This window comes from Bubalus kerabau, chromosome 4 (genome assembly GCF_029407905.1).
Source record: "Bubalus kerabau isolate K-KA32 ecotype Philippines breed swamp buffalo chromosome 4, PCC_UOA_SB_1v2, whole genome shotgun sequence".
Classification (NCBI taxonomy): Eukaryota; Metazoa; Chordata; class Mammalia; order Artiodactyla; family Bovidae; genus Bubalus; species Bubalus kerabau.
Window position 1 is genome coordinate 55,153,983 of NC_073627.1, and position 26,709 is coordinate 55,180,691.

The 26,709-nt window shown below is 53.3% G+C and overlaps 2 protein-coding genes and 1 long non-coding RNA gene across 3 annotated transcripts; 2 read left to right on the plus strand and 1 right to left on the minus strand.

The window, feature by feature from the left end:
* Nucleotides 1-1,289: 1,289 nt before the first annotated feature.
* Nucleotides 1,290-1,982, minus strand: LOC129649741 (uncharacterized). Its single transcript, XR_008713232.1, has 2 exons — nt 1,828-1,982; nt 1,290-1,512 (listed from the first exon to the last, which is right to left on the minus strand). It is a non-coding gene; the product is annotated as an uncharacterized LOC129649741 (long non-coding RNA).
* RNF43 (ring finger protein 43) lies at nt 1,412-12,284 on the plus strand. Its single transcript, XM_055577515.1, has 7 exons — nt 1,412-1,480; nt 1,592-1,723; nt 2,293-2,397; nt 4,924-5,085; nt 5,981-6,083; nt 6,908-8,263; nt 10,881-12,284. Exons 1-7 carry the CDS (start codon nt 1,412-1,414, stop codon nt 10,922-10,924), a joined length of 1,971 nt encoding a protein of 656 aa, XP_055433490.1. The 3' UTR covers nt 10,925-12,284.
* Nucleotides 12,285-13,420: 1,136 nt separating this feature from the next.
* On the plus strand, nt 13,421-19,140 carry SUPT4H1 (SPT4 homolog, DSIF elongation factor subunit). Its single transcript, XM_055577514.1, has 6 exons — nt 13,421-13,547; nt 13,806-13,922; nt 14,330-14,436; nt 17,307-17,362; nt 17,639-17,692; nt 18,127-19,140. The coding sequence occupies exons 2-6, from the start codon at nt 13,854-13,856 to the stop codon at nt 18,192-18,194; spliced, it is 354 nt and encodes a 117-aa protein (XP_055433489.1). The 5' UTR covers nt 13,421-13,547; nt 13,806-13,853; the 3' UTR covers nt 18,195-19,140.
* The last annotated feature ends 7,569 nt before the right edge of the window (nt 19,141-26,709 follow it).

The window sequence follows — 26,709 nt, forward strand, 5'->3', positions numbered from 1 at the left end:
TTCGCACAGGGACAGCCTGGCGAGCCTGGGCCTGGGCGCTGGTGGAGGGCCCGGACCAGCTCCGCAGGGAAGGAGGAAGGGAAGGGGGAAGTTGCCCTCCAGACCGAAAAAGCCCCGCTTGAGTGTCTCCACCACTCTCCCGGGGCGTCCCTGCCTGTTCTAAGGGGCCCCTACGGCTGCCCGGGGAGTGGGGAGCAGGGAGCAGCAGCCGCGCCCCCCGGCAGGCCCGGCGGGAGACCTGCTCGGAGACCTGCCCCGACAGGCTCTCCCGGGAAGGGAAGCCGAGATCAAAGCGCTGGGGGTGTGAGCGAGTGAGTAAGCCCGGCGGGGGCTCCTGTTCTGCCTCCACCGCGTGCGGAGCGGTTAACTCCTTCAGCGCCTGCAGGAAGGCCCCGGCCCCGAGGCCCCAGACCCAGGCCCTCGGCAGGCCCCGGGCCCCCGAGGCCCCAGGCCTGAGGCCTGGAGGGCGTGTGCGCCCAAGGGAGGCCGCGGAGCGCTCCGTCTGCCGGTCCTCTGCCCGCGCGCCCCCACCGCAGCCTCAGCTCTCAGCTCCCACGTCTTCCTGCACCCCCAGAGCCCCTCGACTCCCGCTTCTGGTTCTCTCTCTGGCTCTGCCGTCTGCTCGCCCGCTTGGCTCACTCTGGGAGCTTGGCGAGCGCGCGTGTGGCGTCCTTGTGGGAACAGCCCCTTGGGTGCCTCCCCAGCCCAGGCTCTGTCGCCCACCTCAGGGAGGGGTGAAGGGCAGAAAGCACCGGCCGGGGGCCTCCAGTAAGGCCCTGAACTGGAGCCGAGGGGTAGTTGGCTAACTGGACAGCGGCGGGGAGACAGAGATGGGCTGAGCCCGGGGCTGTCCTTGACCCCGGGGGAGAGCAGTGCCCCGGGCTCCTGGATCGGCCTGCGGAGGCGAGGGGATGCCCTGCACCCTCCTCTTCTCGGGCAAGGCTGGACCCTGGAAAGCCCAGTTCTGTTTGGAAGGAGCTCTCCGCCTTTCTGAACAGGGGACCAGTCACCCCCAATGCCCCGGGTTGGGGGACTGTGGTCACTCCCTGCTCTCGGTTCTCACCCTTCTTAGCGAAGGCGGACTAGAGGTACCTTCATGGCAGGGCCATCTTACTTGTCCCCAGGCCTGGAGCCTAGTCCACCCCCTAGCACCTACTGAACCCTGTTAAGGGTTTGCTCCCTTACAAAAGGAAGGACTGAATGTGATCCTTGAAGGCAGTGGCCCTGGGTGAGCTCAGGGCGGGGCAGGGAGACCCTAACCCCACTGACCCCTTGCATGTGTTAGAGGTGTGAGCGTGCGGAGGTGTGGGGTGTGCCTTAGGCAGGGGTGGATGTGTGAGGGGGTGAGGCTGGGTGTGGACGGGCTGTGTCTGACCCTCGCCAGACCTCTGCTGTGTCTCTGCAGGCCCGGATGGCGGGGGAGCGAGGCGCCAGCGCCGTCCTCTTTGACATCACGGAGGATCGCGCTGCTGCTGAGCAGGTACCCTGGATGAGGGGTGCTTGAGGCGGGGGCTGGAGGGAGGAAGAGAGAGATGCTGCAGGAGCAGAAGTCAGGACACAGCCGCCCTCGTGGGCCCTTCCTCTCCTGCAGCTGCAGCAGCCTTTGGGGCTGACATGGCCTGTGGTGTTGATCTGGGGTCACGATGCTGAGAAGCTGATGGAGTTTGTGTACAAGAACCGAAAGGCCCACGTGAGGATTGAGCTGAAGGAGCCCCCGACCTGGGTAAGCGGGCCAAGTCTCCAGCCCTGGCCCCAGCACCTGCAATCCCCACCCTTTCCCTGTGCGACTGTCAGCGAAAGCCCTCAGACTCCTGGAGCGCAAGAGACCTTAGAAGCCCCCCAGGCCAACTCTATCCCCTTTCTTCCCCACTCTGGGCCGCATCTTCAGGATGAACAGATTGGGCCAGCTGAGTTCTGAAGTGGTTTTTCAGCATCTTGGTTTCATGGAACACAGTAGCAGAGCCAGAATGAACCCCTGGGCCCTGGGCCCCCTGATGCCTGGCTGGTATTTCTCCACCCACTGGGAAGTTCCCACCTTGCAGAGGGGTTGCTGTCCCCTTTTCCCCAAGCACACAGGCCTTGAGATCGTACCTCTCACAATTGGCGTCTGGAGGACCCTCCCCAGTGAGTGTCTGTGGGTAGAAAGGGACCACCTAACCCCACCTGCAACCTCACCCCCTCTTGGAGACTCAAGAGGCCCCCCCCGTTCTCCGTGTGTCTCCTGTGTTTCTCTCGAGTTGGCCTCTCTCCTTCTACAGGTGTGACCCTTTCTCTCTCTGCTCACTCCCCCAGCCAGATTACGATGTGTGGATCCTCCTGACGGTGGTGGGCATCATCTTTGTGGTCATCCTGGCCTTGGTGCTGCGTATCCGGTGCCGCCCCCGCCACAGCAGGCCGGTGAGCAGGGAGGGCTTCCTGGTGGAGGTGGGCGAGCGCATGTGTGGGGGAGGGTGGAGAGCAGGAAGGGAAAAGTAAGGAAAGAAGGTGCCCTTATGCCCGTGAAACAGTTTACATCAACCCCCTGCTTCTGTCTCCTCCCCCCGCTCCCCGCTTGCAAATGACTTCGTTAATTTCCAGCAGCCTCTCCGCACAGGTGTCCTCATTTGTTCATTCATTCAACAAAACATTCAACAAATAGAGAGCTCCTGTTATGTATCAGGCACATTCCAGGTGTTGGGGCTCGTGCAGTGAGCAAAAGACAAAAGCTCTCTCCCCTCAGGGAGCTTTCATTCTAGTGGAAATAGACAACAAAATAAGTAAAATATAGAATACCTTAGATGGTGGTAAGTCCAGGGAGAAAAATAAAAAAGGGGAAGGAATGCAAAGGGAGCAGTGTTAATTTTTAAAAGCAGGGCCAAGGAAGGCCTCATTGAGAGGATGACTTTACAGGAAAGACCCTCAGTGGGTGAGGGGGTGATGTGTGCAGATGCCTGGAGAGAAAGTGATTGAGGTGAGAAATCAGGACACTGCAAGCCCTTGAGACAGAAGTGTACCTGGTATGTCTGAGGATCAGCACGAAGGCATGCAGTGGAATACAGTGGGTAAGAGGGCAGGGCAGGAGGTGAGGACAGAGTTCATGGGGGCCCAGTGGTATTGGACTGTCTAGGCTGTTGTCATGAGTTTTTTCTTTTTTTTTCCACTCTGCATGAAATGGGAACCATGGGATGGTTTTGAGCAGAACTAGAGCCATGATCTGACTTAACTTTTAACACGATCACTCATGCCACTGAGGTGAGACCAGATTACAGGGCAGCAAGGCTGGAGACAGAGCAACCAGCACAGAGGCTATTACCAGATTCCAGGTGACAGTAATCATAGCTTGGCTCAGGGAGGAGTCAAAGTGATGAGAATTAGATTCTCCCTATACTTTGAAGGCAAAGCCAACAGGTTTTCTTTTTCTTTCTTTCTTTGAAATAAGAGAATTAGTAGTACTACTTTAGTAAACTAAAAAGGAAAATGCAAAACCTATAACCTTGGAAGAAAAGTTATGACCAACCTAGATAGCATATTCAAAAGCAGAGACATTACTTTGCCAATAAAGGTCCGTCTAGTCAAGGCTATAGTTTTTCCAGTGGTCATGTATGGATGTGAGAGTTGGACTGTGAAGAAAGCTGAGTGCCGAAGAATTGATGCTTTTGAACTGTGGTGTTGGAGAAGACTCTTGAGAGTCCCTTGGACTGCAAGGAGATCCAACCAGTCCATCCTAAAGGAGATCAGTCCTGGGTGTTCATGGGAAGGACTGGTGCTGAAGCTGAAACAGCAATACTTTGGCTACCTCATGCAAAGAGTTGACTCATTGGAAAAGACCCTGATGCTGGGAAGGATTGGGGGCAGGAGGAGAAGGGGACGACAGAGGATGAGATGGCTGGATGGCATCACCAACTCGAAGGACATGAGTTTGGGTGAACTCCAGGAGTTGATGATGGACAGGGAGGCCTGGTGTGCTGCGATTCATGGGGTCGCAAAGAGTTGGACACAACTGAGCAACTGAACTGAACTGAACTGATAACCCATTCAAGAATCGGAGACTCTTACTGTAGTTAATGAATTATTTGATAAAAAGATTAACTGAGTGTATTTGGTGCCAGTATTAGGAAGACTCCATCCACCCTAATGGATCATAACATTGTACAACACAGCCTTCCCTTCTATAGATTTCCATAAAACGGGTCCACCACACCCACAGTTACTCCCCTAGTGTTCAAAAACACAAGATCCCGAGTGCCCATCAGATGGCAGCATTCCAGCCAATCCAGAGCCGCCTTAGCATTCCTTAACAAATGATCAAAACCATCACAGCCTTAACACCAGCTATTACCCATGCCCAAAGCATCCTTACTCCACGGTATGAATGGATCTTCCTCCATAGGGATTTTCTTCCACTCTAACAGTAAAGTTCTAAATGGGCAAAATATTATTAGGAGAAACAGTTAACTCCTGGAACCATCACGTCTATAGAACCTCAGGGCCAACAGGTCTTCTAATGGATTGATCATGGAGGGATCAGTTGAGAATAGTTAAGAATGACACCGTTATTTTTGGCCTGAGCGGTTAAAAGAACAATTGCCATTTACTGAGGGGAGGAGGACTGGGGAAAAACAAGTGTGTGGTTGAAGTGATTCATGGGATTAGGGGTGTGGGGCTTGTGAAGTTGGACGTGCCTATTAGATATTCAAGATGCCATGTCAAGGTGGGGCAATTGGGAGAAAAGTTCCTCTCCTGGGTCATCAAGGGAAGGAAAGGTAATAGTATGCATGGGGGAACGGGATGAAATGCTTACAGGGCCGTGGAAGGACTCCGAGAGTACAAACTCCCTGGGTGGTCCAGTGGTCGTGTGATCTAACTGCGTGACAGGGACCTGAGCACAGGCCAGGGTGCACGGGGAGGAGCCCTGGTCCCATTCTGGCCCACTGTTCTCCCCAGGACCCCCTTCAGCAGCGAACAGCCTGGGCCATCAGCCAGCTGGCCACCAGGAGTTACCGGGCTGGCTGCCGGGGCGCCCGCAAGGAGTGGCCAGACTCCGGGAGCAGCTGCAGCTCCGCCCCGGTGTGCGCCATCTGCCTGGAGGAGTTCTCCGAGGGCCAGGTGAGGCCAGGCTGGAGAGGGAGGTGGGTGAAGCTGGTGTGGGCGTCCGGTCTGCATCTGTGTCCTGTGTATCCTGCATGGACAACCCTGAGGTTTGGTCATTTTCCTGGTTTTCCAGGGAAAGAGAACTTCTGAGTGTGTACCACATGCCAAGCTCTGCAGTGAGTGCTCTAGAGGCATCTGTCACCCTCTTGACAGTGAGGGGTCGGGGTGGATTAGTTTTTTAGCCTCATTTTACAGCAGAAAACTGTTCAGAAACTTGCCCAAGGTCATATGCAGTGGCAAAAGTCTAGATTCTCTTGATACCAAAGCCCGTAATTTTTCTGTTGTGCTAGGAGGTCTTTGAAAGCAGGTGTTGGCAATAAAAGAGAGGCCAAGAACTTCTCTGGTGGTCCAGGGGTTAAGAAACCTCCTGCCAATGCAGGGGACATGGGTTCAATCCCTAGTCTGAGAAGATTCCACATGCCACGGGTTCAACTAAGCCCACTCCACAGCTTCTTAAGCTTGTGTGCCCTAAGGGCCGGCGCTCTGCAACACGAGAAGCCACGGCAAGAAGCCGTGCACCGCAACAGGGGAGTAGCCCCTGCTCACCACGACTAGAGAAAGCCCGAAAGCAGCAACGAAGACCTGCTGCTGCTGCTACGTCACTTAAGTCATGTCCGACTCTGTGCGACCCCATGGACTGCAGCCCACCAGGCTCCTCCATCCATGGGATTTTCCGGGCAACAGTACTGGAGTAGGGTGCCACTGCCTTCTCCGAACGAAGACGTAGTGCAGCCCAAAATAAACAAATGAATTTTAAAAAGGGGAGGGCGGAGGGAGTCAGGGATGCCCTGCTTCCTAGCCACGGCTGTAGCTGCCGTCAACTTTGGCTCTGACCCTTTGTTTTCTCCAGGAGCTCCGGGTCATTTCCTGCCTCCATGAGTTCCATCGTGCCTGTGTGGACCCCTGGCTGCATCAGCATCGCACTTGCCCCCTCTGCATGTTCAACATCGTAGGTAGGAGGTGGGCCAAGGGCTCCCCTGTGTGCAGGCAGATGGGTAGAGAAGGGGCTTCCTTCTGGGCAAATGTTTTGCCTTGAAGTGGAGCAGAAGGCAGGACTGACTCAGACGTTCTCTAAGCTGTGCCCTTGGGACTTCCGTCGTGGTCCAGTAGTTAAAAATCTACCTTGTAATGCAGGGGATGTGGGTTTGATCCCTGGTCAGGGAACTAAGATCGTACACGCTTCAGGGCAACTAAGAAACATAAACCCAAGCACTGCAATGAAGATCCAGTGCAGCCAAAACAACAACAGCAGTTAATAAAATTTTTAAAAATAGAAGTTGTGCACTGGTTGAGGGTACCTCCCCTGAGCCGGACAGACAGCTTTTCTGTGTATACATGACAGCTTTGTTGATTCTAAATCAGGCCGGTGGGTATATTTACTACTCCACTTTTCTGGCAGTAAAGTATCCTATTCTAACAAAACCAGGATATTATGACCATAGTCTAAAAGATGAAAGGGAAGTATCTGGAGGAAAGAGAGCCTTTTTCTAATTTACCCAAAAGTGCAGTGTGGGCTCCGGTGGACCTGGGTGAAAGTCCCCAAAGGACCGTTGATGGGAGCAGCCGTGCTCAGCAGAACCCCTAGGGGACAGCTGATGGGAAGGGGCAAGGGTGTCCCGGGGTGCAGGCAGGTTAGGAGCATCCTGGGTGCTGCAGACTCTGACGGAGCTTGTGGGCGACTGCAGGCGGAAGATGTGCAATAGAGCCCCACTTTCCTGAATGCACCCTCCTTCGGCCGGTGGAGTCAAACACCTATGCTCTTCGTTCTTTCTTCCAGAGGGAGATTCGCTTTCACAGTCCCTGGGACCCTCTCGAGCTTACCAGGAACCGGGCCGGAGGCTACACCTCATTCGCCAGCACCCCGGCCATGCGCACTACCACTTGCCCGCCGCCTACCTGTTGGGCCCTTCCCGGAGCGCGGTGGCTCGGCCCACCCGGCCCGGCCCCTTCCTCCCGTCTCAGGAGCCAGGCGTGGGCGCGCGGCACCACCGCCAACCCAGAACCACACACCCCCGGGCTCCGGGCGAGCCCCAGCGCCTGGCGGTGGCCTCGCGCCCCTACGCCCCGGGCTGGGGTCTGAGTCACCTCCGCTGCACCTCCCAGCACCCTGCCACCTGCCCCGCGCCCCCTCGCAGGACCAGGCCCCACGACAGCAGCGGGTCCGGAGAGAGCTACCGCACAGAACGCAGCGGCTACCTGGCGGATGGGCCAGCCAGCGACTCCAGTTCAGGGCCCTGCCACGGCTCTTCGAGCGACTCGGTGGTTAACTGCACGGACGTCAGCCTGCAGGGCATCCACGGCAGCAGCTCCACCTTCCGCAGCTCCCTGAGCAGTGACTTCGACCCCCTGGTCTACTGCAGCCCCGAAGGGGAGCCCCCGGGGAAGGCAGCTCAGCCTAGCATGGCCTCCCGGCCCCGTTCTCTGGACTCAGTGGTGCCCGTGGGGGAAACGCAGGTTTCCAGCCACGTCCACTACCACCGCCACCGGCACCACCACTACAGAAGACGCTTCCGGTGGCACGGCAGGAAGGCCGAGCCCGAAACTGGAGTCCCCCCATCCAGGCCTGCCGTTCCTCGGACACAGCTCCAGCCGGAGCCACCTTCGCCTGATCTGCACGCGACCAGGTGCAGCCCAGCAGCCCTTTCAGGGCAGCCCCCCGCCCCGCAGCGGCCCCGGGCCCTCACGGAGCCAGCCCCCGGGCCACCCGACGCCTCCAGCTCCAGTCCCGCAGCCAGCAGCCTCTTCCACTTGCAGAAATCCAGCCTTTCTGTCCGACACCCACAGAGGAGACGGCGAGGGGGACCCCTGGAGCCCACCCCAGCCTCTCGATCCCAGGACTTGACTACCCACCCAACTTGCCAGATTTTCCCCCATTATGGCCCAAGCCTGGCACACCCTTGGTCCCCAGAGGCCCACCCACTGATCTTCGGACATCCAGGCCTGGAGAGGAGGCTGCTACCAGAAGCCCCAGGCCCTACATACCCAAGTTCCCAGCCAGTGTGGTTGTGTCTGACACCACGCCAGCCCCTCGGACCACACCCATCTGGGGAGGGGCCTTCCGCATGGAGTTCTGGCACCCCGGAGGGCAGGCCATGCCCTTACCCACACTGCCAGGTGCTACCAGCCCAGCCTGGTGAGTTCTCAGGGGAGGTGGGTCTGGTGGGGAGAGGAGACTGGAGCTGGATATGGAGTTATCCAAGGGGCTGATGGAAGCTGAGAAGGGCCCCACGGGGTGACATTTCAAATACTGGCGTAGGGTGGGATGCTGGCTTGAATGGTCTGGCTCTGCCAGGTGTTAATCCTTCAGTTGCCAGATTGTAGGGAGGTCTAGGTGAGGTCCGAGTGTGGCTGAGACACCAGAAAACACTTGGGGTGGTTTGCAGCAGCAACTCAAACACAAGTGTTTCTTTTTGCTCGTTTGTTTTAATAATTTATCTATTTTGGCTGCACGGGGACTCCGTTGCTGCATGTGGGCTCCCTCGACTTGCTGCAAGCAGGGGCTGCTCTTCATTGCCATGCGGGCTGCTCTCATTGTGGAGCACCGACTTAGCTGCCCCGTGGCATGTGGGATCTTCCCAGACCAGGGATCGAACCCATGTTCTAAACCACTAGTCCACGAGGGAAATCCAAACACAAGTGTTTCAATATTTTAAAAATTGGTACAGCTATACAAATGCATACAGCTCAATATTAGTTGTAAATACAAAGGAAGCCAAGAAGAGTATGGACAGATAGTTACTGAAAAACATAATTCCAGGCTATATGAGATCTTATAGGAGACATAACTAGAGATAACCATATTTCTGGGCTTCCCTGGTGGCTCAGATGGTAAACAATCTGCCTGCATTGTGGGAGACCTGGATACGATTCCTGGGTTGAGAAGATCCCTTGGAGAAGGGAAGGGCAACCCACTCCAGTACTCTTGACTGGAGAATTCCATAGACAGAGGAGGCTGGTAGGCTACAGTCCATGGGGTTGCAAAGAGTCAGACACGACTGAGTGACTAACACACACACACACACACACCCATATTTCTGGGCTATATGAGAAGAGTTATGTGAATGATGGGGGAAAAGTGGAGCGAGATCACAGGTGGTTCCCAGCAGCCCTGTGATTTTTTCCTTTCTCCTGGGTTAAAGGAACTAAAGGAACTAGGGCTTCCCTTCTGTGTACCTTTGTTGATAAGACCAACATTATTCTCTCGGGGACTCCATGCATCCCTGTTACTGTATTGCAGCCAATGGTGAGAATGTAGATCCTCAATTTTAACTTGGTGTTTATTTGCTCAAATCCTCCCCTTCCTCTTCCTGGTCCCCCAACTCCAGTTCTTCTCCATCTTTTCCTGTTGTGTCAATGACAGTATTCTTTGCCATTGCTAGGAGGATGCCTCCGCCCCTAAAGGGGCCCCGAGAGTCCTGAACTGTAAGATTTCAGGGTCTAGGAATCCCACAGGCAGGACCTGGGAGCGGCTGTAATCCATTCATTCATTTCTTCCTCCCATTTTTCTTTCTGCATTATACGCATGCTATGTGCTGGGTCCCAGACTCTCAGGACATGGAACTTGTCAACCAGGAGACCCAGGTCTGTGGAGAGATGGGCATGCAAACTGTTATCATATAGAAAAGGATTGTTCCCACAGGGCCACGTGACGTAGACTTTGACCATGTGTTTGATGGCTCCAATGTGGATCCTGTCACACGTATACTTTGCTGCTGCCACTGCCAGACCCACCAGCTCCTCTCTCTCCTAAACTCATAACTGGTTTCAGTGCCTCTCTTTCCCCTGCCTTTGAGATCCAGTCTGTTAACCGTATCTCTGCCAGCTTTACCATATTCTTTTCCAGTACTGCTGGTCCCTGCCCATGTCTTAGGTGCAGCCTAAAGATCGAGGTGGGAGCCTCCTGGGTCCTTCCTTCCCTCTCACAGGGCCATGGAGAACAGCCACGGAGCATCAGTGTCCTGTCCTGCCGAGCCATGCAGCACAGGGACCCCGCTCACCTCCCCTCCCTTCTGTGGGCAGCATCCTCCTCAAATAAACTGTCCAGAAATCTTCAAGTGTTCTGTTTTACTCAGGGTAAAGAAAAATCCAACCTGGTTTGACCTTCAAGGCTCTAGTACCAGCTAGCCCCCATCTGCCTTCCCAACCTTATTTTCCACTCTTCGCCTTTCCTTCCCCTGCTCCAAGCTTTAGCCAAACTAGGTAAACACTTCCTGCAGTTTCTGCAGCCCAGAATATTCTGCTGCCTTCCTATTCCCTTAGATGGAATTCTTCCCTACTCCTGCAGGACCAGCTCGTGTATCTCCACTTTCAGGAAGCCCTTCCTGACGCTCCACTTAAGACATGGTCTCTCTCCTCCCTTGATTCATCTCTTAAAAGCCCAGTCTGGCCCCACTGGCATAATTGCAGCTTCCTAAATGCACAGCTCTCCTACAAGGTTGCCAGGGCCCTGCTTAGTCTTTTTGTCTTCTATTTGGCACAAGGTTGCAGGCCAGATCCACTAGTGCTTAATAAATATTCATTGGGTGAATGAATGAATAGTAAGTGTTGGTAACACACTGGTTGCTATATATGTATCTTACTCTGGATTTGTTTTTCTCTCCCCTGTGTCCCAACGGGAGTCGCTCTCAGCTTTCAATCTAATCACCCCTTCTGGACCCATTCCCTGCTCTTGCCTCTCTCTTACAGGTAGAACAAGCAAGAGGCTGGCCTGACCCTCAGTGACCTCTCTCCTCCCCTCTCTCTAAACACAGGCACAGAAGAAGAGCTGGAGGAGCTGTGTGAACAGGCCGTGTGAGATGTTCAGTCCTGGCTCCAACCAAGAGAGCTCGCTGGATGACTCGGGGCCCTACCTGGCACAGAGTCCTGCTCCTCAGAAAAGAAAGGACTTCAGAAAACAACCCCCCCCCCCCTTTATCTGGGCCATATTCCTGGAGCCACTGGCAGAGGGTGGTGATGGTGGGTGGCAGGTGTCCTCTCCTGCTCCCAGCTCCAGACCTTGTCGGCAGAACCACCTGTGTCCAGCCAGGCAACCAGCTCCCACTGGTGTAGGTGGGCTCCCTTGCAGGCTGCGCTTTTCTGAGAGCAGGAAGCTAGGCATGGGTAGACAGGTGCGATAAAGGTGGTGCTCCTTCCCCAGCCTGAGCACTTCTCCTTCATCCCAGGCCTCATGTTCATACCAGCAAATGGGTTCAGCCGAATGAATGAACCCTGCTCACCTCCTTCCTGAAGACAGTCTTGCACACCAGCTTTGGCTTCCCTTCGTAAGGCTGCTGCATCAATGGCAACCCTGGTTCTTATCGTTTTCCTTCTTTGCAAAGAGATGATGGGCTTTGCAGCTTCACCAGGCAGGGCCTGCCCTGGTGCACAAGGAGTTTTCCCTCCTTGTTGGTACCTGTCAGCTCCTCTATATTCAGTCAGAGGAGAAGCCAGGGTGTGCGGTCCCTGAAGTGGTGCAGGACCTTGAAGAACCTGGGTTGAAGCCTCTGATCTTCAGGCTCCCTTGTCGTTCCAGCAGCTCCAGTCCCTCTGGGGGAGAGTGGTGGGGGTAGTGGGAAGGGGCTCACTCTTCCTTGGAGATCGCTTAGCTGAAAATCCCAAGGACATGGAAGATGAGGATTTCTGCGGGACTTTATTTAGGAAGAGGGAGGAGCAGATGAAGGTAGAAAAGGCTGAATTCCAGCTGAACAAGGAATTTTCCTCTGGGCGCTTCCTCTCAGAGCAGGGAGAGGGAACGGGGGAGAACACGGGAGAAGCAGTCTGGGGCCCTTGAGATTAGATGGCCCAGAGGCCCAGCTTCCCAGTATAAGCCACGCAGGTCAGATACACAGTGCGGAGTGGGGTCAGAGAAGGAAGTCTGGCCCGGGGCAGCTGGTCCCAAGTGGGCAAGAGCTGAGGGGCCTCCTCGGGGCGACGTTCGCCCTAGAGCAGCTGGACCACCGCTGGCCCCCTCAGGCGTTATCCCATTTGGAATGTGAATGCGGGAACAGAGTGGGCTCAGCACCCACCTGGGGATCCTCTTCCCTCAGAGTCAGTGGGGAACTAGCACCTAGGCAACCCACGTGGGTATTTATATCTGAACAGGCAGAAAGACGCTTGAATCAGGCACTATGATGAGAAATGTATTTATTTGCTAATATATTTATCCATAAACTTGATCTGGTCTCATGGTTTTCTTCTGTCATGACTGTCACTCGGGGTCAACTTCATCTACGTGGGCAAAAATATTCCTGATATCAGAGGCTAGGCTCTGATTTATGAAAGGACAGAGTAGTGTGGTGGTCTCGGCAACAAGAACTGGCTGGTAAGCCCCTAAAAGCATTGTTTAGTGAGATCAGGGAGAGAGAGAGAGTGACTGGATTCTGCTTGTGGTTCGGTGTGTCATTTGTACTATTACTGTGTGTTTACTTCACACTCTATAATGCTTCAGGGACTTTCTTTGTGACCCTGCAAAACACTGTTGCCTCACTTTTCCACTCATGAAATGGACCCACTTCACAGAGTTGTTGGAGAGCTCCCCTGGGACAAACAGGGTGAAGTGTGTTTCAAAGTAGAGAGGATGCAGTGATAAAGAACATCCTAATCCCAGTCCCAGCGCCCATCTGAACACAACATGGGACTGGCCCCAGGCACAGACCGGCCTTGAAGAAGCTCCGTTTGAATTCAGGAGGCCTGGTTGGGAAGATACAGCAGCGGGGCCTGAAACCATCTATATCCCACAGTTCCAGTCTAGATAAACACAGATGAACGTCCTCTGCCTACTCGTGGGACTACCGTGAAGCTCAAGGGAGCTGGTGCTACGTGGGTATGGAGATTTCCATAGAGCCTGCAAGGGCTTATCCTCTTCTCACAAAAGGCGTTTTCCCTTCCTGCTTCATCGGGAAAGGTTTGGTAGAGGTGGGGGTTGTCTGGTGCCAGTTTTGAACCAGACAGCAAGGCATTTGTGCACCCTATAGGAAAGAACACGATCTGAAGTAGAGGAACTGGATCTAAACGCTAAAAGCTGCACAAAGCGCAAATTATCAGTTGGAACGAGGAAACTTACATAAAGAGTTCTTAGAAATAAATACGCATTTTTTTGTCCCGGAAGTCGGCTCACAAAACAGCATTCCTGTGGACGCAAAGGGAAACCCAATCACTCGCTGGCGGGAAACCCAATCACTCGCTGGCATGAAACCCGATCACTTGCTGTTAGGAAACTCGATCACTCGCAGGTAGGAAACCCAATCACGCTCTGGCCTTTAGGAAACCCAATCACGCTCTCGCTGGTAGGAAGGAGGGGGGCGGTCCCTGAACTTCTCATCTCCGCTGAGATAATCCAGAGGGAGACAGTGGACTCTCTGGCCCTCCACTCTTAAGACAGGAAGACAAAAAAACACCTCTGCTGTCATCCGGGACGCTCCAGGGGACCAGCGGTCCAGGTCAGACCTTCCGACCCGCGGCGTGCTCCCGCGCAGGCGCCAACCGTGCCGCCCCGCCCCTCGGGCCCCGCCCACACGCTCGACGGCGGCGCACTCTCGCCCCCGCGCCGGCCCAGGTGCCTCTCGGCCGGCCCCGCCTCCTGGCGGGAGAAACCATATCAAAGGCGGGGGACGGGGCGGGGCCGCCGCGCCGGAAGGGGAAGTCTGAGGCAGAGGAAGTGCAGGTGTTCTGGGTAATTTTTTACTATTTATCCGCAGGGAGAGGCGATTGTGGCTCATTCCTTCGCTGGTCTTCGTTGCGAGAGGATGGCCCTGGAGACGGTGCCGAAGGATCTGCGGCATCTGCGGGCGTGTCTGCTGTGTTCGCTGGTCAAGGTGTCTGTCGGGGACCTAAGTTGTACGGGCTGACGGGAGACCAAGCTGGGGGAAAGAGGGCGGAACAGATGTGAGGGAACTGAAAAAGAAAGTCGGATCCAGGGCCCGGAGGGTGGCAGAGTGTAGGGAGGAGCAGGAGGCCATCGTTTACTTCAGCAGGGACACTGCTAGGTTGTGTAGCCGTGGGCAGGGGCCTCTCACATGCCTTTGCAACTTCAGCTTTCAGCAGAGGCATAACTATAACAAGAAAAGGGGTGTGAGAGTGGAACTTAGGCAAGGGGCTGTAGGAATGGTGGGTGGGGGGCATGATGAGACGGCCAACATAGGGAGCTTTGTGCTTCGGCAGGCAGAAGTATGGAAAAGTGTCTTTTCTTTTGGCTCAGCTTTCTTTTTTTTCCTCTCCCAAGACTATAGACCAGTTTGAATACGACGGCTGTGACAATTGTGATGCGTACCTTCAGATGAAGGGCAACCGGGAGATGGTTTATGACTGCACCAGCTCTTCTTTTGATGGGTAAGCCCTTCGGATTGCTACATTCACTCTTTATAGTACCCCCACCCCACAAAGTAAATTTGGACAGACTGTTGAGACTCTTAATATGAGTTGGTCTCAGTTATTTTGAGACACACTGGTGCTGTGCTGTCCAGTACATTCTGAACATACTGAGTTCAAGGAACTATATTACTGAAGTTAATTTACTTTTTGTCGTTACTCCTTTACCATGGCTATAGAAACTTTAAAAACGAATTGTGTGGCTTTCATTATATTTCCACTGGACAGTTCTTCACTAGACTATTAGGGAATTTCTGGTAGGGATTGTATTTGTCTCGTGCACTGTCAACCTGGCATAGGGCCTTAATACATGTTTATTAAATGCAGGAGGATCTTTTTTGAAAATGAAGGGTAAATTTTGGCCCCAAAGCTGATACTTTTAGATATGTCTAAGAGGACCTATGAGAAAAAGTTTTCACTTAGCGAGATTATCCAGTGGGGGCAGGGGAATGAGAGAAACCTAAGTTAGACGGGTCTCAGTTTTCTTTCCCTAAGGGAGGAGCCAGGAGGCAGTATTCTTTGGGGGTTAAGGAGGGACTGTTAAGTTTCTTTTGGTCTCTAGGCCAATGAAGGGTTTATACATGAACTGGGCCCAAACCCGTGCTTGCTAAAACTACTTCAAGGTGGGCCCACTTCATTCTTCTTTGTTTTCCTTTAAGGGAGAGTAAAGGATTGGGCAGAAAAGATGTTTCATGGAACCTTTACTTTGTACATGTGTAGACAGGCATGTACACGCTCAGATACTCCAGTTCTTTCGTTTGTTTGTTAGCACATCTTCTCATTTCTCCTCCTCCCAGCCCCTGGCAACCGCCACTTAACTTTCCTGTGAATTTGATTACTCTAGGTACCTCATATAAGTGGAATCATACAGCAGTTGTCCTTTTGTGATTCGCTTATTTCACATAGCATGATGTCGTCAAAGTTTATCCATGTTGTAGCATGTGTCAGGATTTCCTTTTTAAGTGTAATGCTATCCCTTTTTAGGTATATACCAGATTTTAATTATCTGTGCATCTATTGATGGACACTTGGATTGCTTCTACCTTTTGGCTGTTAGGAATAATGCTGCCATGAATATGGGTTTAAAAATACCTGTTTGAGTCCCTGCTTTCTTCCACTTCTTTGGGGGTATATGTCCAGAAGTAGAATTGCTGGGTTATTCTGTTTAACATTTTGAGACGCTGCCGTACTGTTTTCTGTAGCAGCAGTTTTACATTGCCACCAGCAGAGTACAAGGGTTCCAGTTTCTCCACATCTTTGTCCTCACTTGTTGCTTTGTTTTTGTTTTGTTTTTGGTAATAGGTATCCTATTGGGTGTGATGTGGTTATCTTATTGTGGTTTTGATTTGCATTTCTTTAATGGTTAGTGAGGTTGAGCATCTTTTCATATCTTTATTGGCCATTTATATATCTTGCTTGGTAAAATGTCTCTTCAAGTTTTTTGCCCATTTTTGAATCAGGGTTTTGGTCTTTTGTTATTGAGTTGTAGGAGTTATTTATGTATTTTGGTGCATATTAAGATTTGAAGAGTAAGTATATCCAAGGCTAAAGAAGATTAGAGGAGGGCTTGATGAAGTCAGCCAGAAGTGGAGGAGATAGCATATGAATCAGGCTCTTAATAAAGAAAAGAAGTATAGGATTTTTGAGGAGGCCAAGGTGAGAAAAAAAGCGTTCTAAACAAAGGGATTGACTTGGGCAAAGGAATGGAGTGGGTAAAGCAGGGTATGTTTGGAGAGTGGTGGGGATTCTGATTAAATTAAATCATCAGATTGGATTAACAGGCACTGTGAGGCTGGAAGGATAGATTTTGAAGGACAAAGGAGAATACACATTTGGTCATGAGAACAGCCTGTGTACATGCCTACCCCAGATTGGTCTGCCAGGCCAGAGTGGGCCTTACCCTACTTGCCACCTCTAGAGATGAGGTCAGTTCCACTCGAAGCATATGACTGCGAATATAGGATTTGGATGGGGAGGGAGGCTTCCTAAGCAAGAATCCAAGATTGTTAGCAAGAGAAGGAGAAGTGGCTACTGAGGAGGCAGTCAACAAACATCAGTGCAGGTCTGTCCCAGGAGGCAGTCAGTAAATATCTGATTGAATGGGGGGGGGTGACAGAAATGACCTCTGTAGCTTCTGAAAGCACCTGAAGCTTAGCTGTCATGCTCAGTAGCAGACTTCTGGCCCTTTCTGTGGCCTGTGCTCTGGGTTTACAGCTACCCTGGGAGGAATGATTAGGATAGTAAGGAGAGCTAATGTTTATTTAGCTTCTACTCTGTGCTAGGGCTCTTTCATGTATTAGCTCACCCTTTTAATTTCATCTTAAGTTCTGAGGGAGCTCTTCATATGCAAGTAAGGCTAGACAGCTCATTAGAGGCAGAGCTTGATTAAATCTAACTTGTTTCTACTAAGGGGACCTACTGTTTAGACTCAGCCTCCCCTTTGCCCTGGGCCCCAGCCTTCAGTGGTCGTGCTGGTTGTAATCAGCCATCTACCTCGAAAGCTGTCCCACTCCCTGGGGCACCAGTCTTTTCGGGGGGCGAGTGATGACTGACCTGTGACTGGGGGCCAGGGACTTAAGCCCAAGGACTCTCAGTACTAGCTCTTGAGTCAGTCCCTTCCCAGCACTAGAACTCTGTGCAGAGTTTTCCTTGTTTCCTGGTAGAAGCTCATTTCTTGGCTTTTCCTGAGGTTTCCTCTCCCAGAACTGCTGTGCTAGCTGGGAACGAGGTAAAGGTGGGCATGGTGCCCGGGGTGGGCTGGGCAGTGCCCTCAGCCTCGCTTTCTCCAGTGGAGGCAGCTCAGGCTGACTCTGTTTCTTTCCCTTTCCTAGAATCATCGCGATGATGAGTCCAGAGGACAGCTGGGTCTCCAAGTGGCAGCGAGTCAGTAAGTATCTCCCTTTGTCTTTATCCTGGCCTAGAGGTATTGTCTGGGCTGGGTTGGGGAGTCTTCAATCAACGGGTAAGTGGCCCCAGAGTGAGAAAGATGGGGTCGGAGGAAAGCCACGAAAAGTGTCCTGTGCCCTGTCACTTAAAACTTGTAGCCAAAAGAAGCAACTGCTTTTCTCTTAGAGTTGCAGCATTTCTTTCATTTTTAGCTTAAGGTTGTGTGTAGTCTTTTGTCGTAACTGACTCCTAACCGCAGTCTCTTCTTCTCTTTCAGGTAACTTTAAGCCAGGCGTGTATGCAGTGTCCGTCACTGGTCGCCTGCCCCAAGGTAATAATAATTATAGTAACAGCCCTTGTTCATTTATTGTGCCAGGCTTTATGGAAGTTTCTCATGTGAATTAATGCCACTGCTCATGACTCTCTGAGGAAACCAAAGCTTCAGAGAGGTTAAATAACTTGTCCAAGATCCCCTAGTTGGTAAGGAGCCAGGATATCCACTCAGGCATCCTGGCTCCAGAACCCTTGCTTTTGACAGCTACAGTGTGTCCCCCGTTGTCTTCCTGTTCTTACTAAGTCACTGACAAGCATGTGCCTGGGTCCTCAAGGGGGTGACACTCCAGCCACGCAGTTCTGATGAGCAGTCCAGAAATTCCGGTTTGCCTAGATCGTACCACTCCGTCCCCTCACCATGTGGGAGCCAGGGGACCCTCCTTGTCTTCTGACTCTTCTCCCCTCACAGAGCTGTTTCTCTTCCCACTGCAGGAATCGTACGGGAACTGAAGAGTCGAGGCGTGGCCTACAAGTCCAGAGACACAGCCATAAAGACCTAGGAAGGCTCACGGCTGCCAGCATCTTGCCTCCTCGTCTCTGCCGCCGTTTGTTTTCTGTCATGGAGCTAAATGGGCAGAAATTCAAACACATCCCGCCCTCCGATACTAAGACTCCGCCGACTGTCAACAGATCAGCCCAATGTGTCCTTGGGCCATTTTTACCCTCTTTGGACTACTGTGGGGGGTGGGTAGAGACTGAGTTCCGTGGGAAGTAGGATGCTAGTTTTCCTACCTACAGCCCAGGGCTGCACCCTTGCTCATAGGCAGGACTCTGGGTCAGATGGCAATAAACATGAACCCCTAGAAATGTTCTTAAGCCCACAGCAGAAGCCTTCTTGCCCTCTTTCCCTTAGCTGGGCGCAGTAAGAATGCACTGCCCAGTAGGCGTCTTCCCAGAGCAGCAGAGCCCTTCTGCTCTTCGTGATCCGTCTCTGAGCCTCCAGGGTTGTAGCCTTTCGAACGTGCTTCCTTGGGTCTCGGAAGGTCTGCTGTCCTGAGTCTAGGCAACCGTATCAGCCTGGTAGTCCTGGTGTCTGTGGTTGCCGCCTTCTGCCCTCTAGACCTGGCACAGCAGGTATCCCTTAAAATCCTGAGGGCAAATAGTACTTGTGCAAGTATTATTTGCCCTTGACCATGATTAATACCTTTTTTCTCTTCTTTGTTCATTTCTTCCTATACTTCAGGCACACCAGTGGCACCCTTGACCTCCCCCTGCCCACCTTCCCAATGTCCCCCTAATTGGAGACCCTCAGGTTACTGTTGGGTCCTGCTCTGGTTAGTTCGGGCCTCCCCAGGAGGTGGGCCTCTCCTTTTGTCTCTGGCCTAGTAGGGGTTCTTGAGTCACGTCATGCTACTGGCCAAGGTGAATTATTTGTTTTAGAATTAAATATTTATCATAAATTCTCATCTATTTAAATTTCTGTAATAAATCCTGTTAGTGTCCCCATTTTTGTTGTTACTGTGGTCATTTATTTGGCTTCTCCAGGTCTTAGTTGTGACATGGGGGATCTAGTTCCCTGACCAGGGTTTGAACCCAGGCCTGCTGCATTGAGAGCATGAAGTCATAGCCACAGGACCACCCGGGAAGTCCCAGGGTCCTCATTTTTATTTCCCTAAGTTTCTTGCTCCCCATCTGTTCAGAACGAAAGTGATTACATTTCATTTACTTCAGGGTTTTTGTGATTATGAAAATAAAGGGATGTGAAAATTCTGTAACTTCAGTTTTATAAACGGTAACATTCACTCTTTTATTAGCCATTCTTAAATATATATCCACAACATGTGTGAAAGTCACTCAGTTATGTCAACTCTGCAACCCCATGGACTGTAGCCTGCCAGGATCCTCTGTCCATGGAATTCTCCGGACAAGAATACTGGAGTGGGTAGCCTTTCCCTTCTCCAGGGGATCTTCCCAATCCAGGAATCGAACTCAGGTCTGCATTGCAGGCAGATTCTTGACCATCTGAGCTGTATACAGTCAACCAAAGTAGCAGGGAAGTACTGTGTGAGGACTGGCACGCGGGCCGAGCTCTGACTCAGGAGCCGAGGGGCCTGCACTGGGGCTGTGTGTCTCTCAGCCACCTGGTGTTGCTAGTGAGTCAGTGTCTCTGTCTTACCTGTGACCTGGAGTGTGTGGGAAGGCGGGGAGACGCTGCCTCGCCAGTGACCCTCCGCATCCCTTGCGCTCTCTCAGGCCCAGGGAAGGAAGCTGGGCGTGACCCAGCTGCTCACGTCATCCCTCCCAGGTCCTCTTCCATCTGGAACCATTTTCTCTGATGCCTTCAAGCTCAGGGAGTGTTCCGTTAACTCCAATCCCAACTGAGTTTTTCTAGGACTTCCCCAGCCCAGCAAGCTGACCAAGCTCCAGGGGTAGTGGTTTCTGTTCTTCAGTTTCAGTCTGAAAGGGGCCTTGGGAAGCAGCCCCACCAGGCTGGAGCTGACATGTCCTGCAGGGAAGAAGTGGGTTTTACCAAGAGTGCCCGGGCTGTGTAGCCAACGCCCCACTTTCACTGGTGTTCTCAGAAAGTCCCTTGGAAATCCCCCGGCAGCCGTCCTGCGTGTCTGACCCGGACGTAGCTGTTCTGTGAGAATGGAAACAGTTGGGGGGGGGGGCAAGGGGAGCTGTGCACAAATAACCGCACTCACGCTGCCTCAGCTCCACACCAGAGGGGCCCTAACTGTCAGCTCCACAGGAAGCCAGAGACACAGGCACTGGCGGTTGTGGGGGAGGGCCGGCCCATCACGGTGACCGGATTTCACAGGCTGGGGTGCCGGCAGCCTCTTCCTGGGAGCTGTCTCTGAATCCACCTTCTGGCTTTCTCTGGTCCTGGAACCCACTCAGGAGCCCAGACAGGCGAGAAGGCGCTGGAGGCTCATCCCCTGTCAGGAACCTAACAAAGCTGGAATCCTGACCCAGGGATGGAACCCGGGTCTCCTGCACTGCAGGCGATTTAGGCTTCCCTGTGGGCTCAGACGGTAAAGAATCCGCCTGCAGTGCAGGAGACCTGCGTTTGATCTCTGGGTCGGGAAGATCCCCTGGAGAAGGGAATGGCTACCCACTCCAGTATTCTTGCCTGGAGAATTCCACGGACAGAGGGGCCTGGTGTGCTACAGTTCACGGGGTAGCAAAGAGTGGGTCTCCCCAAAATGGAGGGGTTGACTGACGGTGCATGCAGCTTCCAGCCCAAAGCAGGGATAGGTAGCTGATAGAACAAGGGTCAGAAGACTCTGGTCTTAGAGGGAGCAGTTTCCCTAAGAGTAGTGGGATGGGCTGCTGAGGGCCTAAATTCAAACCGTTCTCTTCAGGTTTGGGCACCGAGGCCTCACTCCTCTGGCCTGGTCATTACCTTCATATTCCCAGCCTGTCCGTGACCTGCCATTCGGTCCTCAAGTCCCTTCCATGACACCTGGTTCGTGCGTGTGTGTGTGTGTGTGTGTGTGTGTATAAGAGTCAGGTAGAAAATATTTAAGAACAGCTTAACATCTCACTCTGTCTGGCACTCTGGTTCATATTTAGAATCAGTAAAGTCTTTCATTTAAACAGCCTTTTAGGGACTTCCCTGCTGGGGCAGTGCTTAAGAATTCACCTGCCAATGCAGGGCACATGGGTTTGATCCCTGGTCCAAGAAAATCCCACCGGCCTCGGGGCAACTAAGCGCGTATACCATGACTGCTGAGGCCGTGCGCCTAGAGCTGCTGCAACGAGAGACGCCACTACAGTGAGAAGCTTGAGCGCCTCAATGCAGGGTAGCCCCGCACTCACCACTACTAGAGAAAGCTTGCACATGGCAACGAAGACCAAGAACAGCCAAAAAAAAAAACAAACCAAAATACCCAGTCCTCCCAAAATATCCCCCAAAACAAAAAAAAATGGCATTTTACAAGTTGACAAAAGGGCTTTCACATCCATTATCTTATTTAATCCCCGACAAAACCCCCTGTGTCATGGTTAACATCCTGAGGGGATGATGAGGAGACTGAGGCTCTAAGAAGTAAAGGGACTGGGCCACGATTAAGCGGTGGAGCCTTAGCTCAGGAAATGCATTGCCTACACCCGGTTTAGGGCTGTGTTTTACACGGTTCTCCCCAAATGCAGCAGCTTTGCTCCCTTTGTGATTTTTCCACAGAACCAGCAAGTTACATGTCCCTGCACATGGAGCCACCGCAACCACCCTACTCTCACTACCTACATCTCTAGTCTTCAAGTCTAAAATTGGCCAGGGACGGGGAGGAAGTATGGGGAGGATGGCCCAGGGAGGAGATGCTTGGGGCTTACAGAAGGATCCCCGTGTGGAGCATTGGGAAACTGGTTCAGGCCTGCAGCTCCCGCCTGGCCGCAAACTCTGTTCCGTCTAGCCGCTCTCAGGGATCCGCTGCCCTCTGCCAGACCCTCTCCAGTCTCCCCTGCCTTTTTTTCTGCTGGCTGTCACCCTCCATCTGCGCAGGGTTATGGCAGCTTCACCCTCCACTGGAACCAGGGGCGATGTCGCTGCCTCCCAGCCCTGCTGCCTCTACCGCCCACTAGCCCTGACCTTTCTAAGTCACTTGACTTCTCCAAAAGTAAGTTTCCTCTTTATAAAACGCAGTTGACAAAACCCTGGTCTTAGGTGACAGGACAGCGGTTCCTTGTGAAAGGCGGGGTTGGAAGAGGGCACAGGGGCCCCTGAGGTGCTGGTTATGGTCTGTGTTTTGATCTGGATGCTAGTAACACAGGTTGATTCTCTTTCTGGAAATTTCCCGAGTTACACACTCACCATTTGTTCACTTTTCTGTTTGTAAGTTATAATCGAAATACTGAAAGATGAATCGGCAATTCTTATCTTAGGATAGTCTTGAAAATCAAATGTAAGCATTCAGGTAAGAGCAATGTGAGAGCTGTGACTTCTAAGGCTGTACATGGGACTTCCATGTAAAGTCATCCCCCTCTAGATAAGTTCTAAGTAAGAATGTCATCACTCTAACCTTCTTGGGCAATAGATCTTCAAGTGTATCTATCATTCACAAATTTATCAAAACTGCAACATTTTCCTTCAAGTACCATGGCTTTTTATCTTAATCTCTTTGTTCTTTCAATTTTTATGACCTACTTTGTATTTTTTAAAAAATATGTACTTCCTTTCTATTTGGATCTGAGATTGTGAATGTCATTTAACCTCTACTTGGCTTTGATCATTTGTTATAAGACCTCCATTTTTGTATAATGTGATGAAATGACTCTGGGACTAATTAGTTTTCTCCCTCTTGGATTCATGTCAGCCTGTCAGATGTAACTTTTGCTGCTCATGAGTGGCTGGCCCCTTCAGTTTTTTTTAAAAAAATTGTTTATTTATTGGCTGCTCTGGATCTTCATTGCTATGTGTGGGCTTTGTCTAGTTGCAGTGAGCAGAGGCTTCTCTTGGCTGTGGGGGGGCGCAGGCTTCTCATTGTGGTGGCTTCTCTTGTGGAGCAAGGGCTCTACAGCCCGGGCTCAATACTTGTGGTGCTTGGGCTTAGTTGCTCCAGGGCATGTAGGATCCTCCTGGACCAGGGATTGAACCAATGTCTCCTGCGTTGGCAGGCGGATTCTTAACCACCGGATCACTCGGGAAGTCCTTAGTTCAGTTCAGTTCAGTCGCTCAGTCGTGTCCGACTCTTTGCAACCCCATGAATCACAGCACACCAGGCCTCCCTGTCCATCACCAGCTCCCGGAGTTCACTCAGATTCAGTCTTGTTTGAACTAGAACAGATAGCCTCACTGATAAAAACTGCTGCTGTGGGAGCCAGTAAGACTTGGACTGAGGAAGACAGCACATGGCCCTTGGGGCTCAGAGGCCTTCACCACTGGGAGGTGGAGGTCCAGGGCATTGTGGCAGGGGAAAGAGTGAAGGCAGGTCACGCAGAGAATGCGCGGGCTGGGAGAGTCACGACAGGCCTCACTGCATGGACACAGAGACCGAGCCCCGGAGTCAGGGCTCAGCCTGCCCTCAAGAGGGGCCACTGCGACTTTGTGTGTCCTCCACTGCCCGATTCAGCACCTTTCACCTATAGATACTGCTGTTTTTCTTTGCTTTAAGATTTCAGGAAGCAGGAACTGAGCGCAGAGAAAACACTACCACGGGCTGCTGGTACCTCGATGCCAGAACCTCTGAGCATATGATAGAAACCATCTCCCCTGTGGACCTGGGCATTCCTAGTCTCAGCCCTGCCCACCCCTGAGTGGAGCGCAGGCCTTACAGGGGCATGGACACAGGACTTGAAGCCCGGGCTTTCCTTGGGTGGCCATCCCATAGCAGAGGGAGGCCTGTTAGAAGTCAGGGAGCCAGAAGGCTGCTTCGAGTCCTTGTGCGGCTTCCTGACTGCTTCCTCTCCCTCCTCTGCACTGAGTCTTGTGCTCCAGAGAGAACTGGGTCGGGGGGAGATAAGGAACAGCTTTGGACACCAGGGTGGGGAGACCCCAGCTCCTCTCCAAAATGGAGTCCCCATCCCTTCTTCCCCAAACTCAGCCACTGCCGCCCTTTCAACCCCTCCCCCGAGCCCGGAAAATACCTGAAAGGAAGTGGGTGCTCTGGGCCACTAGCCGGAAGAAGGGGTTTAACTGTCACCTGGTCCCTGGGGGGCTTGAGTGGCGGAGGGCAGAGGGGAAAATGCAAATCTATGCTTGGGAGAGAGAAGAAGTCCACGGGGAGGTTGAGGCTGGCCGCTGAGGCCCAGCCTTCCTCCTGGGCTTGTGGTCCCCCTGTGGGGCCTGATCACAGGCCCGGGAGAAGCCAGCAGCTGCCTCCGCCCACCCTGGGCAGGCACTTTCTCTGGGCATCTGAGTAGACTCACTTCCTCAGCCCTGCACCCCAGGGGAGCAGGAGGAGGGGGTGGGGTCTGGAGCTCCTAGAGCCAGGCAGACGGTGAGGAGCTGGAAGGGGTCCAGGTGGGCACTGACTCGCCTGCTGACAACCTGCGAGAGTGCCTACTGCGTCTGCAGCAGGGGGCCAAAGCTCAGACTGGAAGACCCCCACCCCCGACCCTGCAGCAGGGGGGCCTAAGCTCAGACTAGAAGACCCCCCGCCCCGCCCCGACCCTGCAGCAGGGGGGCCTAAGTTCAGACTGGAAAGACCCCCCCCCACCTGCCCGCCCTGCCCTCCGTAGTTCTCCTCCCCCTACCAGAGGCCAGAACTGGGGACCACGTGGTGTCCCAGCCCAGGGATCTTCACAGCCACTGGGAGGCAGAATAAAAGGGAGAAGTGGCCCTCGGGCTAGAGCTTCCACTGTCATAATTTGTTCTGTCCGGATGACAATTACTCGGTTCAAAAACTTGGCCACCTGCATGATTGCATTTGCTCCTCAGTACCATCCTGTGGGGCATTATCTCCCTTTCACAGATGGGAAAACTGAGTTTCAGGGAACATGGTTTGCCCAAGGTCTGTGGCCAGGCAAGGCTGTACGGGGGGTTGGTTTTCAGCCCAGCTGTCCTCACGGCGCCTCTTCGGTTCCTCCACGGCAGATGGGGACACAGGCACAAAACTGGGGCAGGGGTGAGGGCTAGTTCTTCCTTTCGCCCCCTCGAGCCCCAGTCTGCAGGTGCGGGTCTGCCGACTGCTGCACCAAGGTTTTGGGGACGAGGCGTCCGCTTCACTCCCGGGCTCACTGGCCCGTGGACCCCTCCTGAGGGGCCTGGGCCCCCGGCCCTGTCCCCACTCCCCATTTGGCCCCAGGACTCTCCCCAGCACCCCTTCCCCCTCCCTGCAGCCGCAACCCCAGGACACAGCGGCCTGCGCCCCATTGGCCGGCCTGGGAGCATTTGCCCTTATTTGGCCAGGCTGCTCCAGGCGGCCTCCACCCCCAGCCCAGCCCCCGCAGGCCCGTCTCTCTCACTTCGTCTTTTTGAGGTTTGGCTCTGGGGCCCTGGCGGGCGTCGCTTCAAACGCACTTTCTGGTTGAGTCACTTTTTTAACGGCTCCAGGGCTGTGAGCTGCCGCAGCGGCCGCTGCAGAAGCAGCTTCCAGCCCTGGTGGTCACCACCCCCCACCCGACAACTTTAACGGGTTCTGAGGGAAGAAGCTGGGGTGGCCCCTCGCTGTTGACCACTTGGGGACCCACTTAGACCCCTCTGTTCCCCCCACTCCCGAGCCTGGGGCCCGGGAAGTCTGTCCTGGGTTCCTCTCCCTGCTTCTTTTCCAACCCTCTTCTCCGACTGGGCTGGTGGGGAGGGAGGCAGGCTGCCTCTCACTGTCCTGTTGAGTGTCCACGCTGAAGTCTGTCTGGTCCCCTGGGGGCACTTGAACGGAGTTCCTTAGGGAAACAGAAATGGGTTGCCGGCTCTTGGCTGATTTTCAGGAAGGTGAAACTTAACCTCGCTAAGTTTCCGGTTCCTCATCTCTGAGATGAGGATACTCTCATTTACATCACTGGGTCAGCATGATGATCAAATGAGGTTTTATAAAGTTCTTGGCTGCTGTCCTTCCCCACCCCCCGCCCCCTAGCTCAGTGTGCACACCGTGGAGGTGAATGAAGAAACAGCCCAGAGCAGCTCACAGAGCAGTCCTCACGAAGCTCTCTGCTCTTTCCACCCACTCACCTTCTGCTTCTCCAGCTGCCCCTGGGATGTGAGGTTGGCCCCAGAGGGCAGGATGCAGGCAGGAGGGAACAAATAGGCGGAGGAGACCCCCAGCCCCCTGCCCCTGTTCTCAGCCACCAGGAGGGGTGGATTCAGCTCGAGCTCCCTTCCCAGCCACTGCCGTCTCTGAGCTATGGGAGGTCTGCCTGTGAACTCAGTGGGGAAATCCATGGGCAGGTCCTGGGACACAGGCCTGCTGTTTCTTCCTCCAAGGGCCTTAGGGCCCCTTGCTCTTGGGGACTTCCTAGAGTACACACAGGTCCTTTGGTCAACCTCTTCTTCAATTTTATGGACGAAGAAACAAAGGCTGGGTGTTGGGGGCCAGATTCAGGGATGGGTCCAAAGTCACACTGTGAATAGCCCCAGGGTGGGGACCGGACTCCTGGTCTCCCACTTCCTGGGGTTACCCTCACTTTTGTGGTCCTGAT